The following is an 18768-nucleotide window of genomic DNA, read 5'->3' as shown; positions in this document are numbered from 1 at the left end:
TCCAAAAGTCATGACTACATATTCAAACAAGCCCACTGAACCTGGTACTCTGAATGCAGTCTTGTGTATATCTTCTGGAGCCATGAAAATCTGATTGTAACCGGTGTTGCCATCCATAAAACTTAAGACCTTATGACCAGCAGCTGCATTGACCAATGTCTCTGCTACCGGTATGGGATATTCATCCTTTGGAGTGGCTCTATTGAGATCTCGAAAATCTATGGCAACGCGCCATCGGCCATCCTTCTTCTGCACAGGCACTATATTGGAAATCCATTCAGCGTACCTGCACGGCCTGATGAACCCGGCGGTCAACATTTTCTCAACCTCTTTCTTGACTTCTTCTAGGATATCGGCCTTCATCTGGCGTGCACGTTGCTGGAACGGCCGAAATCCCTTCTTGAGAGGGAGCCGATGCTCAATGATGCTCCTGTCTAACCCAGGCATCTCTGTGTAATCCCATGCAAAGAAATCTGGGTATTCTTTTAACAGAGCTATCATCTGGCTCCTGAGATGTGGATCTAGCTTTTTGCTGATAAAAGTTGGTCATGGCTTATCCCCAGGACCAATGTCAACCTCTTCTAGCTCGTCAGCCGATGTAAACCCATACCCTAGCTTTCCGTCGCCTGCTAGATCGATGTTAAACACAGGTAAAATGTATGGCGAGGATAGTATGGGCCGATTGCTGGAATCGGCCCCCAATTTGATTGTATTGCTCAATAAAGGTTTACATCTTGTTCGTGCTTTACTGTGACTATGTGACATGCTTGAGACGAGATGGTCACTTTTTATTTTTTGGGGCCGATCACAGGGATCGGCCTTGCCACGTATGTCGTTTGCCTTTGCTCTTGTTATACTGTCAGGCCGGTGGATAAGACCAGCCTCACCCCGTTTTTTGTCACCTCGATGCACTCACAGCCGTCCAAACTGATTCCGGAGAGCGGCCCTTGGTCTTCCGCTTCCCAAATTTTCATGCCAGCTGTTGAGATTTCGGCTGAATCATCTGCATGGACGATCTCCACTTCATCTCCATCCCATTGTATCAAGCACTGATGCATCGTGGATGGAATGCAGCAGTTAGCGTGGATCCAATCTCTCCCTAGCAGGACAGCGTAGGTGCTTTTGCTGTCAACGATGAAGAATGACGTAGGGATGGTCTTTCGGCCTACAGTTAAATCCACGTTCAGAACGCCTTGCGCTTCTGATGCTTGGCCGTTGAAGTCGTTCAAAGTGACGTTGGTTTTGATCAGATCTGCGCTAGAGCGTCCCAAGCGCCGTAGCATGGAGTATGGCATTATATTAACTGCCGCTCCCGTGTCGACCAGCATCTTGTTGACAGGCTGCCCGTTGATATAACCTCTTAAGTACAGGGCCTTCAGATGCCTGTAGCTCCTTTCTCGTGGTTTCTCAAAGATAACTGGCCGTGGACCGCAGTCGAGCTGTGCTACAGGTGCCTCTTCTGTTCTTGGAGCACAAAACTCCGGGGGAAGAATGAACACCATGTTCGTGCCAGCCGATGTCTTATCATCGGCTTTCTTTTGTTTGGGGCGCCACTCTTTCTTCTGTGGGCGACCCTCCTCGTCCAGAGTTTGCTGAATTTTCGCGGCCAGATCAGGCCGCGCTTTCCTTAACGCGTGTAGGTATCGTCTCTCGGCTTCCTCCACGCTACGTAGTCACTGAACCCTACGCTTTTGAGAATGACTGAGTCCATCAGGGCACCACCTTGGCCGGTGGTATCTATCTTCTTCTTCTTCATCTTCATCTTCTAACTCCTCGAGATCTTCCACCCGAGAGGACTCAGCTTGCTTGTTCCGAGATGGGAGAGGCCCTAGACGCTTGAACACTGACATGTCTCATGTGTCCCTCTTCTTCTGTCTACACTCTGGGCAGTTGCCGATTGTAGGCAATCGGCTCATTCCTGAGTCCCAGCAATGCTTGAAGAAAGGACAATCCCAGTGTCTGTCCACGTCGTCCTGCTCTCTTGACTTTTCCTTGGCACGGCGCTCATACCTTTCGTCGTCTCGATCATGCCGACGATATTTCTTGTTATCCATACTAGACCGATGATCTCCTTCGTCGTCGATGTCGCATCGCCGGCGTTGGTCGTACTGACGCTCATATTTGTTGAGGAGATGCTCGGAGAGAGGTCGCTGGTATCGCACATTCCTCACTTGCTCCTCTGTGACGTACCGTCTGTCAGCACATCCGGGCCGATCGCGTGGATTGGCCTCCTCCTTTTCCTTGTCACGAGAGCGATTGCTCTTGTCTTTGTCCTTACTAGAGTGGTACACAGGTCCTACCAGGTTGATGCTGAATGAGAAACCTGGCTGGCACCTCCCGGGGTAAGTGCACTCCACCATGTTAACGGCAGGGAAAGGATGCGTGTCCACTTTCATGGCGTACTGGCTGAAAATTAGACGGCCTTGTTCTATCGCCATTTGGATCTGCTGACGCAACACTTTGCAGTCGCTGGTGGTATGGGTGAACGAGTTATGCCACTTGCAGTATGGCCTTCCGTTCAACTCTTGTGCCGTAGGGATTTTATGTCCTTCGGGTAACTTCAGCTGCTTCTCCTTGAGTAAGAGGTCGAAAATCTGCTCAGCTTTGCTTACGTCGAAGTCAAACCCTTTTGCAGGACCTTGGGGATTAACCCATTTGCAGGACACGGGGTTTGCCCCCCGAGTCCACTCAGCCACGGCTACCTCCTGATCTCCTGCAGAGTCTTCATCTTTTTCTGTCTCAACCAGGGTTACCGAGCGCTTGAACTTGTCCTGGTACAACTCCGGGTGGCGCTGTTCATATAGTGATAGTTTCTGAACCATATGCGCCAATGAAGTGTACTCTGCTTGGGAAGCCACATCCTTGATCGGCGACGCGAGACCCACCACTGCCAGATCGACCGCTTCTTTTTCATTCATACGAGCCGAATAGCATCGGTTCCTGACGGTCCGGAAGCGCTGAATGTATTCCGATACCGTTTCTCCGCGCTTCTGTCGTACTTGTGCCAGATCGGCAATGCCAGCCTCGGAAGCTTCTGAGTGATATTGCATGTGGAACTGCTCTTCCATCTGCTTCCAAGTCCGGATTGAATCTGGTGGCAACGAGGTGTACCACCCGAAAGCCGATCCTGTGAGAGATTGCGCGAAAAACCTCACACGTAATGGGTCTGATGCTGAGATCATGCCCAACTGCGCCAAATATCGGCTCACATGCTCGACTGAACTAGAGCCTTCTGGTCCGCTAAACTTGGAGAATTCAGGGAGCCGATATTTGGGTGGTAGTGGGATCAAATCATACTCGTTGGGGTACGGCTTGGAATAGCTGATTGACCTCCTCTTCGGCACCATGCCGAACTGGTCTCTCAAGATTGCACTGATCTGATCCACGGTGCTGGCTGCAGGAGTTGAGCTTTGCTGATTCGTGGCAGTGGCATATTCAGCTAGCCACGCCTGCTTCTCGGGATCCGGTCCAGAAACTCCTCCTGCTGCTCCAGAAACCCCTGCTGTTGCAACCTGGTTCGTGCGCGCCCAGTTATTGCAGTCTGGCACATATGTGCACATGTATCCGTGCGGGATCTCCTTAGACGGTTGTTCTGGTGCTGCTAGTGCGAACGGCAGCTGTGGTCTGGTCTGGAACGGTATCTCTCCTTGGTGAGTCCCTAGGGTAGATCCTGACGGAGAATACTGATGCTTCATGATTTCCTGGACCACGCGAAGCGCGACGCGCTCTAAAGCGTTCACCAGGCTCTCAGAATGGCGGTGTAGCGAATGAGCTACCATGTGATTAATCTCCTGACGTAGAGACCTGGTGCGTTCTTCTGAAGGAGTAGACAGATCCACTCCATCGAGAGCGCCTTCAGCTGAGAACCCTTTCCACCTAATGCCGTGTGAGCGGGTCCTCTGGAAAGAGCCGATGAGGTCGGCTTCGAAGAGAGCTTTGATCTCGTCATACTTCTTCTTGTACTCCTCAGACAGATCTTCGTACGCGACTGGGTCTTCCGCCATCTCTGATGCAGATGTTGACGCAGTTGTTGTAGAAGAATGTCCCACCGGGCGTGCCAGAATGTGTTGACCACCAAAACCCACCGGCGAGTAGCGACGGGCAACACGAAGAGCCGGGAGGCTCCCAGGACTGCTGGTGGGCCCTGGTCCCTCGGGCGACGGCCCGCAATGCTCCGGCACGCACGTCCGATGCTGGTGCAAGGGCGTGCCACCTGACCTATACCTGGTCAGGAAGGTGATGGATTGCTTTGACTAGTTTCCTGGATGGCATACACGTAAACATTAAATACGAGCCTCGATCGGCTCTCAGGTTGTCCTGTGAATCGTCTCAAGGAGCCGATCCACCCATGATTCGTATGAGATCTACGATAACATGGTGGTCCTGCTTGATCAATATTAGGTTAAAACGATCTACGACGATCTAGGGTTTTCACCACATAACCGGAACGTCCTACACGTAATTGAGCCTGGCAGACACGAAAGATGATAATAAACCAGCCCTAGACAAGGCCTAAAAACCAACGTGGAGTTGATTCCCGGAACATCTTCTCTAGGACTAGCAAACTATACCTTACGTGCTACTGGATCCTTCAACTCGTTTGCAAGGCCTAACTATGTAGATATCAAACTAATCCTTGAAGAACAAGGAGCAATCGTAACGGATCGAATCTACTAAACAATGACTAAGCAAGGTGCCACCCTTGCACCTAAGATCGGTACAAGGGTGGCTAGATATCTAGGGGTAGCATGACTAATCAAATACATCAAGAAAGTACCGATGCTAACCCTGACATATCCATGATAACGGTGTTGCTCGCCATAAAAAAGGCTTCAGTACGAGCAACACATGAACAACGAATAAACAAGATACTGCCTAGATCGCAAGATGCGATCTAGGCAGCATAGCGCTTACTCGGAAGAAACCCTCGAAACAAGGGGTGGCGATGCGCCTAGATTTGTTTGTTGTGAACGTGATCGTCCTCCTTTCTCAATAACCCTAGATACATATTTATAGTCTGTAGACTTTCTAACTTGGGAATAAATCTAACCGTGTACGAGCTAAACTCTATCTTTTTTATCCTAACCGACACGTATCCTACTATATTTTACAGATACACGGGCAATTTGTCCCAGACTCTTTATACAAGGCCGATTCATGAATAATTTCCATGCATATTCTCTGAGCCTATCTCAATCACGGCCCACTTCTGATTTGGTTAAAATCTGGTGATAACACCGTGGCGGATGGCGTCGGCCATGGCGTCGCGTACAGGGTTCCTGCGGGCAAATGGGCGTGTCCATGGCGTTGCTGACGTCACGGGGGTCCTTCTGGCGCAGAGAGAGAGTGAAGGGGTCAACGGAGTTGGCCGGACGACGTCGTGCCAGTACGCGTCTGTGGCGCTCGCCGTGCGCGCTCTGGCGTGGCATGGCGCGCCAGGGCGTGTCTGGGCTCCGCGTGTGCTGGGGCTTGTCGACTTCTGTTTGGCTCGGGATCGTGTCCACCGTGATCAGCAGCACCAGGGGAAAGTGAAGGACATGCTGATGCAAGGTTGAGGTGAAGGGAGAGGAGGATGGCATGGTCATGCCGTGCTCACCTCGGCATGGCCATGTTCTGGTCACCATCGTGAAGGTACCGTGGTACAAGTGATAGGCTTTGTCTCCTGGGTGCTAGAGGGTGTTAGTGATGACATAGGATTGAGGGTTGAGGTGATTATCCAATGGATTTTAGCATGTTTCAATTCATCCAGCTTATGCACATCAAGTGCTCGACACAATGCCCACATGAACTTGAGTTTTGAATTTTGGCACCAAATTTTATGGGAGTGATTCATATAAATAATGTGATGTAGTGGTGGTGTTGGTTGGTCAAGGAGAGTGGATTTGTGAAAAACCAAAATGGGTAAGATCTTAAATCTGTGAGTATGAAGCAACTTTGCATTTTATTTTGAGCAATAGGTGATGATCTGGTCCAAGTGGTCAATACCAAAGTTGTTCATCTTCAAGTGGTCTTGGATGAGGTGCAAAGAGTTGGCCAGGTTTGGTTTAGAAATCTCTTAATAAAATGGCTCAAAGTAGGCATCAGGTTATAAATGTCACATGTGACCATTAGTGCATGTGAGTTGCAATTTCATTTTATTTTCATTTTGATTTGAGTTTCTTTGATCCAAAAAGTGTTTATAAGTGTTTAGTAACCATTTCCAACTAATGGTGCAAGCCAAAATGGTCTAGGTTCTAAATTTACAAAAATGGCATAAACCATATGTGAGGTTTTTGTGATTTTCTAATTTTATTCTTTTCTTTTGGTTTTTGCATTTCTTTGTGATCACAAAGGATCAAGGTAGGGTTTTAGTATATTAGTAGGAGTTGCAAGCATTCATCATGGCAAGATCACACAAATGCACACACACTATGCGTAGCACTATATGCAATATTTAAAGTTTTTGTTAGGTGCTAAATTTAAATTTCGGAAACCACCATTCTCATTGATTGAAATTTTTGGGATGTTACAATCTCCCCAGCGACAGTGGAGATGGGAGATGATGGGTGTGGGTTGTGCACAGAAGATCTTCGAAGGTTTTTTTTGCATTTTTTCTTTCGGTGTCTTTTGTGTAAAATTTCTGGGTGAGTTATCTCTGTGGTATGTTACAGAGTGAGGTTGCGTGTGTTGTACTTCAACTCTTTGAATTCAATGGAACACGAGATTTCTTGATAAAAATAGGATGTGATTGGTTGCTCACAAAACCATTTCTCGCATCACTTGGGCCAAAAACCGGATATTTAGTATGCCACAACGAAAAAGATTTCCTGCATATCACGATTTTCAAAGCAGCCTAGATGCAGGTAAAAGTTGGTCCAAGAAGAACGCCAAGTTTGGCCGTTTCTCCGCGGCTAGGCGTTGGCGAGCGCGGAAGTGGGCCCTTCGTGGCTGGAGACATACGAGCATGTGTAGGTAACCTTGCCACTATTCTAAATCATTTTAATCCTCCCCAATGCACAAAACGGTGGGTCGGTTTGAAATATGTTGTGCGTATTGATGTTACCAATCAATTCCCATGAGAGATTTTTGGTTTCTTCGAGTATTTGAATGACAATTTTGTGTTCCCTTTTATGCTTTTTGGCTGAATTATTCAAAATTAACACATTTATTCGCGTGTTTCAAAATTTCTTCGAGAAGTAGCTTCATCTCACTGTTGCGCCCGACTTTTGTGTTTATAGTTTTTCATTATGGCATTCGTATACGAGTACATCTACATCTTCATAGTACATTGTACGAAGTTATAGATTTACTCGTTTACGAAGGTCAAACCGGAAATTTTGAACATGAAAGTTTTGCAAAATTGTGAGGTGAAGCTATTCCTCGAAGAAATTTTGAAATGGCCGACCGTATGCGAAAAGTTGACAAAACTCGTCTAAAAATGACTCAAATAGGAACACGGGACCGAGTTTGAAACACTCGACGAAACGACGAACCAATCCTGTGAATGGAATCACAACATCAAGGTGAATCTTTTTTCATGTAGATCTTATCTCGAATTGATAAATGGTTAGGCAGGTTGCAATTATGATTGGTTAAGCACACCCCTCCTCAGCATACAACCTACCAATCCTATTGCCTCTCGTTTCTCCAACTAAACGCAAGCGAAATCCCTGGCATCTAAAAAGAGTACCAAAGCTGATCCAAGTAATGTTTTCACTCACACGGTAACTGCCGGGCCAAGTTGCACGTGACCGGAAAAAAAAGGGAAAAAAACTCACCTAAGTCTCTTGGGCCGAACACTAGAAGAGAAGCCCAGCAGATACCCTGCCGGCCTGCTCGTGCTTTTCCCCCCCTGCGCCGTGATCTTTCCAGAGGCGGCTGTCTGGACTCTAGTCTTTCTTCTTCCCGTCTTTCCCCTCCTCTTGCATCTCCCAAACCACGATACCTCAGGCATCGAATCATGGACGGAGGAGGTAGCGCGACGCCCTTCTCCCCTACCATCACCACCCCGTCTACCTCGGTATGTTTCTTCTTTATATTCTCTCGACTCTTGACCCATCTCCTTGCCCACGGTGGCTGCGTTCTTGAATTGGTTTCTTGGAGCGAGAGACTTCCCCGCATGTCAAATTAAACCTTATATGGCGCCTTGCGGACCTTTAATTTCCGGATCCTTGTTTCTGTGTGCATCTAATTTTTCGGTTAATCGGACTGTTCTGTGACGCAGTGATTAAAAGCTAAGTTTTCTTATTCTTTTGCTAGCAAGCAGGGTGAGTCGCTGCAAGGGGATAGGGGAGCTGCTATTGATGCCGAGATGGTCAGGGTTAACAAGCTACCAGCCAATAGTTCCTACGCGATTCACCGCATGAAGGTGCTGAGCAAACTTCGCCATCTGATTTCTATAAAGGTGAGGTTTACATATTTCTGCCTTTTGGGTGATGAGAAATTCCCTGTCGTTGTCATCAATCGTCCTGCAAAGTTTACATCTCATGAGCCTAGTCGAGGTGCAAGTTAGAGCTTCGTGTGTATTCCAGTATATGCATCTTCGTTTTGCATTTTTATCACAAAAAATGGGAGATAAGCAACATTGCTGATTGCTGAGAGTCTATCTTTTTAAAGTTTCTAATACTCCATCCGTCCCATATTATAAGATGTTATTGCAACCAATATCTGAGTATATTGGTTGTAATGGCATCTTATAGTATTATGGGACGGGGGAGGTATAATCTATGAAAGCATATACTACAGGTTTTTGGAGTTATTGCTTCATAAGGACGGGTCCCAACAAAAATACACACGTTTTTGGCCATACACCTATACAGCTATATTAATAATATTTATCAAATATTCAATACGCACACCTATGAAAGTTTCTTATATACAATGATGCTTGTCAAGACATACACATATGCATGTTTCTCATACCCCATATTGCTCATCAAGACAAACACCTATACAAGTCTTCCATATCTGTTAATGATTGTCAAAACGTAGTGTGATTGTAGTATTGTACTATGTTCCTTAAAGGTGTCAAAGTAACAATTTTGTCCCAGATACTTGGCCTCTAAAAAATATGTTCTGAACCCCTCGGGGGTGTAACAGGGCAAATGGTCAATAAATTCATTACATTTCTGGTCACTTACATGTCAAGTTATCATGACCCTCTCTTGACGTCTCCGGCATTGAACATTAATAGTAGAGTCTTTGGATCCTAAGTTTTGAGTTTTGACCAAAAGCAAGCTTTATTCAAGGGTTTAGGCGATAGAAACGTTTCTGGGGAAAACATACAAATCTCAAAGGTGATACCAAATCTCAAAAGTTAAACCAAATCCAGGAAGGAGAAGCGGACTAGGCACATGTGGCTGCTAGCGTCAAGGGGTGTGCTGACATGCCGTGCCTTGAGTCCAGGCATCAAGCTGCTAACTGTGGCAGGAATCCAAGGAAGGAATTAGTTACGGTTGTCGAAGTTATGGATAAGATTTCCTTAAAAGATTTGATTATGTCATATTAGGATACCATCGAAGATCGGTTTGGACAGCATCTCCTTGAGAGATTGTACTAGACTCTTGTTAGGTAAGGCTCTTTTTGAAGAAGTCTCGTTTATGCTCAGACTTAGGCAAAGAAGAAGCTTTTCCAGAAAACACCATTTTCAGAGCTCCATTGTGGCTGTTACTTATGAGGTATTGAGGTCCAACCTCTAAAGGATGGCCCAATCTTCACGGATTGTAAGTACACACGGTGGAAGACGAACACATGCACAAGATACAATCCGATTAGCTCTCGTTGGCCTGAATCCACCAACCCAATAGAATCACGAGGATGACAACGTTTGGTAGAGTCCCACGCGAGAGATTAGTAAGGCTAAGGACTTGATAGAATCAGTTGCAAGGAGAGAGTAGCAACCAGGTAGAATCCGTTCAAGGGAGAGACCAAGCACTTCCTTACAAGGGAAAGATCAAGCACTTAGAGAGGTTTTGTACAACTCAATAGATTTGGATCTAATAAGAGGCCTTGGTATCCACTAGGGATCTACTCCACATAGGAGGAAGAGAGCACATGCTCAAGTCTGATCTCAATTTCAGTCTAATCTCATATCTGAGCCACAAGGGGTTATTTATACTACTAGGGGCGAAGGGGTACCTTATGGATAAGGTTACACGGGTCAAAGACCAAAAGCTACGTCACTGGCAGTAGTGCCAGCCCAGGTGGCGGTAGTACCTGGTCCAGTACCGGTCTTTGTTTGGCGGGTGACGGAGAGCTCTGGGGCCCCGTATGGTAGTAAGCCGGTAGTGGGTCAGTAGTACCGGTCCTGGAGGGCGAGCAGTAGTACCGGTGTTGGGGCACCGGTAGTACCGATCTTGTAGCTTTTCCATGCGAGGCTTGATCGGCGGGCGGTTGTACCGTCCCTGGTGACCCTGGAGCTTTCAGCTCACCTTTTCCTTTCCTTGGTGTTGGTGCCTTGGCCCAATGGGTGAAGTCTTTGTGGCTGGTACCTGATCACACATAGCATATCGGAATGAAGTAGCATATCATCCAAAGGTGTGTTGAAATGACAAGTAGAAAGGAGCGAGTTCACTTCATGTTGGAGAGCTTTGGCTCTAGCTCGAGTCATCGGTCCACTTGGGGGACTTGATGGTGTTGTAGTAGAGTCGTCTGTAGGGCTGGTTGTATCTGTTATTTTGCACGGTATCTCACTATCTCTTAAAACTTATCATTGACTTTATGTGAAAAAATCACTTTAAACATTTAGATGTGTTTGCATTGCTCAGTTCTCTTTACCCATTTACCTTTTGCTTTGCAGAGGACAACGTCCCAGGATGAGGAGCTTGAACTCCTTTTTGCAAGCCTTTCAATTTGAAGTCAATCTTCAGTATCAACATGTACTAGGTAAGTTGCAGTTTGAGAATACAATTTTATTTCCATTATTTGTGCTCTACTTCTTTTATATATATATAGGGATGTAGTTCTCCCTTGGATATATTTAACTGTGTATCTCCAGATCCAAAAAGTTGATTTCAAGTCGGAATGATAACTTCTCCACCTGCAGGTGACGTCACTGCTTTGGTGTTTTAGCTGTCCCTGCCTGGCCAGTGTAACATATATTCTCCACAGTGTTAAGGAACTTGATGAGCTAGAGATATTGTGTTCCTCTTTGAATAAAGTTCCTTGTGATGGATGTAATCTTTTGGACCCAAATTTGGCTACACCATGACTTTCGCCATCTCAGTGCATAGAATGTCAGCTAAATAATTATGTTGTTATGCATCAATGCTTTGCTGCTCTGACAATAGAATATGCATTACTCTAAAATATACTGGTTTGGTCTCTATGGTAGAAGCATCAATGACTGGGTGTGAAGGAGCTGAAAGTTCAGCTGCCTGGTTCTATGTGAATCCATTCCGGTAAAATGGCCGTGTAGATGTAGTACATTTCTGATTAGTACCAAAAAAAGTGTGTTAAAAAAATTACGTTATGGCACGTCTTAGTGTCAGGTGTTTTTGTTTCTATTGTGGATGGCTAGCAACAGTATCCAAGAACAGCTTCGCTTGATGTTTATAAGGGTTGTTTTGTTTAGTACTTGCAATTTTGTAATGATATCAGGTTTGCAAAAGGTAATGATCTACAATTATGCTGTGCCATTCTAACGTTGATCCTATGTATTGGTCTAGGTTCTAGGTTCTAGGTGGCTTTCCAAACTGGTTTTCGGTTGGATTATAATAATTATTATTATGCGGTAAAGAATTACAGTGATGCCAGTTGGTATTTTGTGTTCTTATATTTGTGGTAAAATCGGTAGCAGTTGGATGCTGTCTATTCTTAAAGGTGATGTTTCAGTTATTATGTTAATGTGACGGTTCTCTTTGTTGATATATACAGATAAAGATGCATGTTATGTAAGCTGCAATCTGGTTCCAAGATACAAGCATACATTGCATGATAGGACCATTGCGTTGCAACCTGATGTTACCCTCATACACATTTCAAATGAATGAGCTGGTGTGTACCCCTTCTGTTAGATTAGTTGGAGTGTACCTAGACCCACAAATTTGGATATTACCTTTCAAAGTTACAATTTGCGCCCAAAAGTCTAGGAAAAATCGAGTTCAAATAGAAGAGGAGGCTGACGGCCCAACATCGTACACGACTCGGTTGTCGCAACAAACTCCATGCAACAACACTAACTTAAAGGTTTGCCAGCACTCTAGATACAACCATGAAACAAAAAGGACTTGTGTTGCCCTGCAAGAGCCTCATATCCGTGTCTCGGCCAAAGATGGTCACCTTGAAGAAGGAAGCGCTCCTTGAAGATTCCCTACCTGGCCCCTTCCACCCTTTCCGCCTATTGAGTTAGCAAGTGAGTGGTAGGACTTGGCTAATCCCGTCAAAGGCCCCATCTATCACCTACAGCGATGCTTCCAGCAATGAAGCGATGCCGAGGATGCCACCATTGCCAATCCAGCTTGCCAGATCTTGATTTTCGCCGGGGGCAACATCCCAATGGTGAGGGAGATAGACTCCTTGATGACGCCCCGAGGTAGCGCTGCCGTGGGCACCAACAAAAGTCGTGTAGGACTTTCGATCGGAGTGCCGCACACCAAATCCCCCACCCATTGGACCTTGGTATAACACACAGAAGTCACAATCATTGCACCACCGCAGCTTCTCCAATCATCATCGTATAGGTCCACTTTTGCCGCCTCAAGCCCCATGTTGCCCACTGCGCCATTGCCTTGAACCAGCCAAATCCAAGGCCAGGAGATGGAGCATCACCATGTGGCTGCCAGAAGCGCCCAATAGCCAACGCTTGGCTGCGCCTCCATTGCACCACGATGCTGCCTCTGCGGCTCCTCGCCACCAAGCCGCCCATGCGCCGCTGCCGATTTGGCCTCACCACCCTTGATGGGGATGGAGGGCCGCCATGGCCGTCGGAGGGAACCCACTTCCCCAGCAACCAGCGTGGTGAACGTGCCGCCTTTTTGGCCTCTAGCCACCTTGCTGCCCACGCGCATCTACGCTGCTCACCATTGTCGAGTCGCCCTCACCACAACAAGTCATACATAGTTTGCATTGTGCGTCTCACGTGAGAGGGGGAAATGGTGTCGCCGACGCTGCACGGGCTTTGTCGAGCGTCTCCCCCCTGCGGCAGCAAGGGAAGGAGGCCACCTACGGTGGCTAGGGTTTCCCTCCAGGTCCCCCACGGGAACATTGGGGCATCTAAAGTAACACAATGCACACGCATTGTACCGAAGTAGCTAGTAAGGACGAGGGTTAGACCATCAGTTTGAAAAAAAAAGTCGAAATATACCTATCCTACGAGCAGTGCCTGCGATGAAAATAGATTGAAAAGGCAAGGAGGAAGACGCGGCAATAAAAAGAGACATTGGAGCATCTGAAGTACCCATAGAAGGGCCATCATAAGAGCATCTCTAGCATAGCTCGTAAAAGAGGCGGAAATTAAAAAACTCCGGCGATAATACGGGTTCGGTTCGGAGATGGGCCAGAATGGAGCCCGAACTCACGGCCTGGCTAGTATAATGGCCCCCGAGAAACTGCGCGGCCGCCCCGTATTAAAAGGGGCCGCGGAGGGGAGTTCGGTTTCTAAACCCTACTCCCCTCCGCCGCTTTCACTCCCGCCGCCGCCGCGTGCCTCCTCTCCGGCGAGCCGTTCTGCCGCTTCTGACGCCGCTCCGCCGCTTCCACCACCACCCCTCCATCCGCATTGGGGCGGTTAAGACGCCTAGGTAGGGGAGGGGGCTGAATCGACGGTGGAAAGGAACCACGGCGTCCGCCGGGTGTACGGGCGGAGGCGGACTGTGCGAGGCAGGCGCGCTCCAACGATGCATGGAAGCAGGCGCGCCGGAAGTGGCCGCATGCTATCGCGTGCCGGCAAGCACGCGAGGAGGCGGCCGAAGAAGGAGAAGCCGAGGTTCCCCCCACCGGCTCGTGCAGCCCGCCGCGGTCGGCGCTACCCCCGCGCGGCAACGACGACAACAGGGTCGCCTGTAGCCTGCAGGAGCATCTCGGAGGCGGCGGCCTTCAAGGTGGTGGAGCTCATCGTCGCGTAGGATTCGCCGGTGAGGAAAAACCCTCCGCCACCAACGGAAAGCGCCCCGGTGACAATCCGGGGCCTAATCTAGTCGTTTTAGGTCTCTAATTAGCGAATGTAGGTCGAACTATCATGTATTTTGGCTAAATTAATGTAAATTATGAACGAATTAATCTTGATCGGAGCAAACTAGGTTCAATCGAGAGTTTGATTTTCCCGCGAAGTTTGATTTTCACTTTTTCAGTTCGCGAGTTCGGTTTCTGATGTGCGCCGTGACAAAATCCATCTAAACTCAACAGTTCGGGAGACCGAACTCAATGTTTTTGGTTCCGAGATATATGGGCTATGCTAGAGATGCTCTAAGATTCTAAACAAGACACCGTTGTGGATTTTGGAACGCTAGAAGGTTATCACTATCGCGTACGCCCACTTATGATACTATAGCGGCCAACCGATACGTGTCATGATGGTATCTTGATCAAGTAGTATCTTATTCGTATCCCAATATGTATCGTAGTACCATACGATCTCACGTCTATGCTAAAAAATAAGGACACAACAAAGTGGCAATCTGAAGAGTAAAAGATATTTTATAGTCTCAAGACTAACTAGGACAATTCATCCGTAGGAATAGTTCATTTTGCTACTATTATTCAATATCAGAATGAACCTAGGTGCACGTGCACCTATTTTCTCTAATATTGGAAGAAATGCTATTTGAATTTTTTTAAATTGAAATAAAATTTTGCATGTACATGTTATGTTGATATTTAGTTATGTATGTTTTCACAAAAAAAATGGATTGTATGTGGCCTATGCAAAAATAATGGTGTGCACGTGCACCCGAGTGCACTAACTTCACTTCCTTCCTCGCACCTTCAACTTTAGCAAGGTTAGTTCATCATACTCCCTCATCTAAAACTAGATGTCTCAAGATTTATTTTAGTTAGAGATACGTCCATATCTAAAGTGGAAACAACTATTCTTAGACAGAGGGAGTACTAAATTTTTTCAATAACTAGAAAAAAAAAGTCAGTTGAGCTCCAAAGCATTTTTTGTCCTCGGTCCACGGACCCTTTGGAGACCCTTGGCCCAGCCCAGCCCAGCTCAGGCCACGTAAAATCCGGGACCCTAGAACTAGAAGGCGTCAGAATAGCCCTCTCCAGTCTCCACCCAGCGCCCAAGTAGGTGAATCCAAACGAATCGAAGCCATGGCATCTCGTCTGCTCGCGGCGGCGGCGTCCTCCTCCTCGTCTTCCTCCCCCCTCGCCCGCCTCATCTCCAGGCGCCGTCTCGCTGGCGCCGCAGGTATGCCTGGATGCGTACTCGCGCCTTCTCCTCCCCTTCCCAGATCTGAGAATCGTACGCACCGATTGTTTGGATCCGCTGATTAGTTCGTTGATCGAGCCGGTTGTTGACCGCGATTCGGTTGTACAATTCATTTTCCTTGAGCGGGATTTAGGTCGCCTAGGGTCGATGTCTCCATAGTTACCAAGGATATCCCGGTGCGCGCAGACCCCAGAAATCAGAGCCCATTTCCCTACTTAGTTTTGGCGGCGCGCCGTTGTGCTTGATCTCTTACTTTTCTGACTGATTCCGTCTTGTGTGCTTTAACAGATCACCACGGCTCCACCAAGGTCAACATGTGGCAAGAGCCCATGAACCCGGGGAACTGGAAGGAAGAGCACGTGAGTTTTCCCTTCAGATTCTTTTCATCCACATTGCAGTAAGCAGTATTGAGTTCTATATGTTCATTTTAGGACGGCTTTCTGCTTCATTAGCCCTTGGGATATAGCAAGTGTAGTGATGCATTTTATTAGTGTATGTTATTTTCTTGAGATAGCCTAGTTACGTGGCTGTTAAATTAGGCTTGCTTGTATGTTCCAGTTCGTGCAGAGATTATCTCTTACGTTCTTTTCATGTTTTATGATGTATGCAATTCAATAAGATCATAAAATCAAACTCCAGAGAGGAAAGAGGGGTCTATTTTATCTATCATTTTAACATACAATAGATATTAATTAATAGTTCTCTTTGGTACCGTAACTTTGTAGGTAGTTCATGTGTTTCTTTTTCTTGAGTACTTATCCACCCCTCTAGTGTAATATATCACTGTTCTGAGGAATCACTAGAGTCAAAGTTGTCATGACATTTATTGGTTGGCTTAAGAGAAACTAACAGTCAAGATCTGCTGTACAGAAACTGCAATCGCTGGTTGTGGGTACCAAGAACTTTTAGGTTAGGCAGGTAGATGTCTATCTCTTGTGGTCACCAAACAAGTTCGCTTGCAGCTCTCGCACTTGTCCGCTGGGATCAAGTATTAGATGTGGCTGTGATTTGTTACAGGAAAACACCATGCAACACAACGGTGAAATGTTCATATGCACTATCTGACTACATTCTGGAGATTTATGTTATTCATCACAAAATTCAAAAAATCTCTATATCACTTTAAAAGTATCATCCTGAGTGTACAGTAGGTTGGAATGTCATTATCTAATCTAACCTGCATCTTGTTAGTAATTAAAGATCTACAGGTTAGGCCTTTTAGTTACCCTTTAACCAAAAGCCGACCAAAACCTTTGTTGTCATTTGTCGTCCTTGCTGTATAATTTGACTTTTTTGTGCAATTCAATAGACCGCTCATTTTCCATCCCCTTTTCTCATCTATTTACCTTTTGAGGAGGTATATTTCTCTGTGCATATAATCATTTACCATGCTGTTGAATCAGTGCTCTTATTTGCAGTGTCTGCTTTGCATTTATGTTTCTCTGCCATGCAATCTCTTTCTGGATGCACTTCGTTTGAAAAGTCTTGAATGTACATAATACACGGCTTTCAATTAGTCTGTTCTGATAGTTGCTAACATGGAACTTTCAATAGCTTGCTTTGCGTTGTTCTTCATGTTAATTCATGTAAAATTCTTATTTATTATGTTGTTCCTTGTTCAGTTTGTGCTTGCCAGTCTTGCAATGTGGGGGTGCATCGTCTATGGTGGACTGAAGGCATTTGGTGGTGGGAAGAAGGAAGTCAAAACTGAGGTATTTATTTCTACTAAACCATGTACAATCTTTTTGTTCATAGTTCTTCACAGCACAAGAAAATTTTAAGAATTATTTTGGTAGTTGGCCATACATGGTAGAATGCAATCACGTGGCGTGTTATATTCTCAAGGGCTAAATAGTAAATTCCAGATGCATTGTAATTCACAAAGTCAGTAGCATGGTGGGCAGATGTTAACTACCTGCCTTAATTTATTAGCATGCATGGTCATGCTGCTTTGAACGTATCAAAGGCTTTGATACTAAGCATCGTGTACCTATTTCAGGCTATAGGAAACATACCATCATTCATATGAAAATCCAGTGATAATTATTTGATACATGCGAGATAAGTGCTGCTGAATATTCAAATAGAAATGTAAACCTGAGGATGAGTTGTTTGGAACCAATCAATATGAGCCATTCATCTATTTTTTTTACAACGGCTCCTGAATTAAGTTGGACCCTTTTAAATTCTTCACAAGTTTTAAATAATTGCGCTTACTCCCCTCTCAGTAACTCTCATACTTTCCTTTGCCTATATGCTGTATGCGTTTTTGTATCAATGCATGTTACTTACCATGTTGATGTGTACTGTATGTATACTTTCTACTTTCACAACTTAGTTAAATATATTTGGTGTGATATTACAAATGCATGCATTCCACATACCCAATTGCTAGCTATTGATAGTATATACCCGTATTCCCTATCAACCTGAATTGGTACAAAAAGGTGATGCTTATTTTATTAGGTGGGGAAAGCACAGAGTTGAGATCAAAAATTAGCCACCTTTGATATAACAAATGTGATGCTTTTTTTGACAGTAATGACATGCTTACCATTTTGTGTATCAATTCGAATTTTGCCAAACTCATCTTATTCTATTGCAGGTGGCACCAGCCCCAGCACCAGCCCATTGACGTGCATCATCAGGGTTTAATTTCACACCGCAACTGTATGTTGTTTTCTGCTTTAAGTATGTCGTTGAGGATAAACTGTGGCAACTGAGATGCATATTTTAAGGTGGGCAAAGTTTTGATGAGCTGCACTACTCAGCCACCATGAATAATCTTAAGGCAGTGTAACTTAATGTTTGTGGACACTGCAAATGCTCTGTTTTATACCAGTTCATTGATTGGTGTCTTGCTAATTTTATCCCGCCATATGCATCCATCATAAAACGTTGAATCTGTGGGATTTCATTGTATGAGGTTTTTTCTCCAAATTGCTTTGTGCAACGTAATCCAAACTTTAATGTTCCCCAAAAGAAAGCAGAAGCCAATGAATTCAAACTTGCTGAACAGACGATTTATTGACCGACTCACTTACTATCTGAATTTGGTTGCCAGAATTGTTCTTTATCCACACGTAAGTCAGGATGAGACATGATATTCACAGACTACTGTACCGGAAGCTCTAATTGTGAAATTGCAAACCTCAGATTTAGTCTTGCTTGGCATTAACGAGGGACAGGTACCTTAATTTCTGGTAAGATCAAAAGAGTCACTATAAACAAAGCACAACTCATTGAGTTTACCACTGCAGCCACTCTTATATGAGTGTTTTCCCTGAGCTACCAGCCTACCACAATGGTGAAAGGAGAGGAGCAAAGTCCCTAATTCTCTCTTAAATCCGTAATTTCCCTCTCTTGCGTGAAATCTCCAATCCTAACCAGTAACCACAACACAAAATCTTCTAATG

The 18768-nt window shown here is 45.7% G+C and overlaps 2 protein-coding genes across 3 annotated transcripts; both read left to right on the top strand.

The window, feature by feature from the left end:
- The first annotated feature begins 7828 nt into the window (after positions 1-7828).
- LOC127323241 (uncharacterized) lies at positions 7829-11303 on the top strand. Of its 2 annotated transcripts, none has more exons than XM_051351406.2 (4): positions 7829-7999; positions 8243-8383; positions 10778-10863; positions 11024-11303. In XM_051351406.2, exons 1-3 carry the CDS (start codon positions 7940-7942, stop codon positions 10832-10834), a joined length of 258 nt encoding a protein of 85 aa, XP_051207366.1. In that variant the 5' UTR covers positions 7829-7939; the 3' UTR covers positions 10835-10863; positions 11024-11303. The 2 variants fall into 2 exon arrangements, with proteins under 2 accessions (XP_051207366.1, XP_051207367.1); XM_051351407.2 differs by having other exon boundaries at positions 7834-7999; positions 8246-8383.
- A 3866-nt stretch (positions 11304-15169) lies between these two features.
- Positions 15170-18217, top strand: LOC127323235 (uncharacterized). The gene is made up of 4 exons (XM_051351402.2): positions 15170-15331; positions 15641-15711; positions 16975-17064; positions 17958-18217. Exons 1-4 carry the CDS (start codon positions 15235-15237, stop codon positions 17985-17987), a joined length of 288 nt encoding a protein of 95 aa, XP_051207362.1. The 5' UTR covers positions 15170-15234; the 3' UTR covers positions 17988-18217.
- The last annotated feature ends 551 nt before the right edge of the window (positions 18218-18768 follow it).

Source organism: Lolium perenne, chromosome 4 (genome assembly GCF_019359855.2).
Source record: "Lolium perenne isolate Kyuss_39 chromosome 4, Kyuss_2.0, whole genome shotgun sequence".
Taxonomy (NCBI): domain Eukaryota; kingdom Viridiplantae; phylum Streptophyta; class Magnoliopsida; order Poales; family Poaceae; genus Lolium; species Lolium perenne.
Note: the sequence above shows the minus strand (reverse complement) of the source record. Positions and strands in the feature narration are given on the sequence as shown.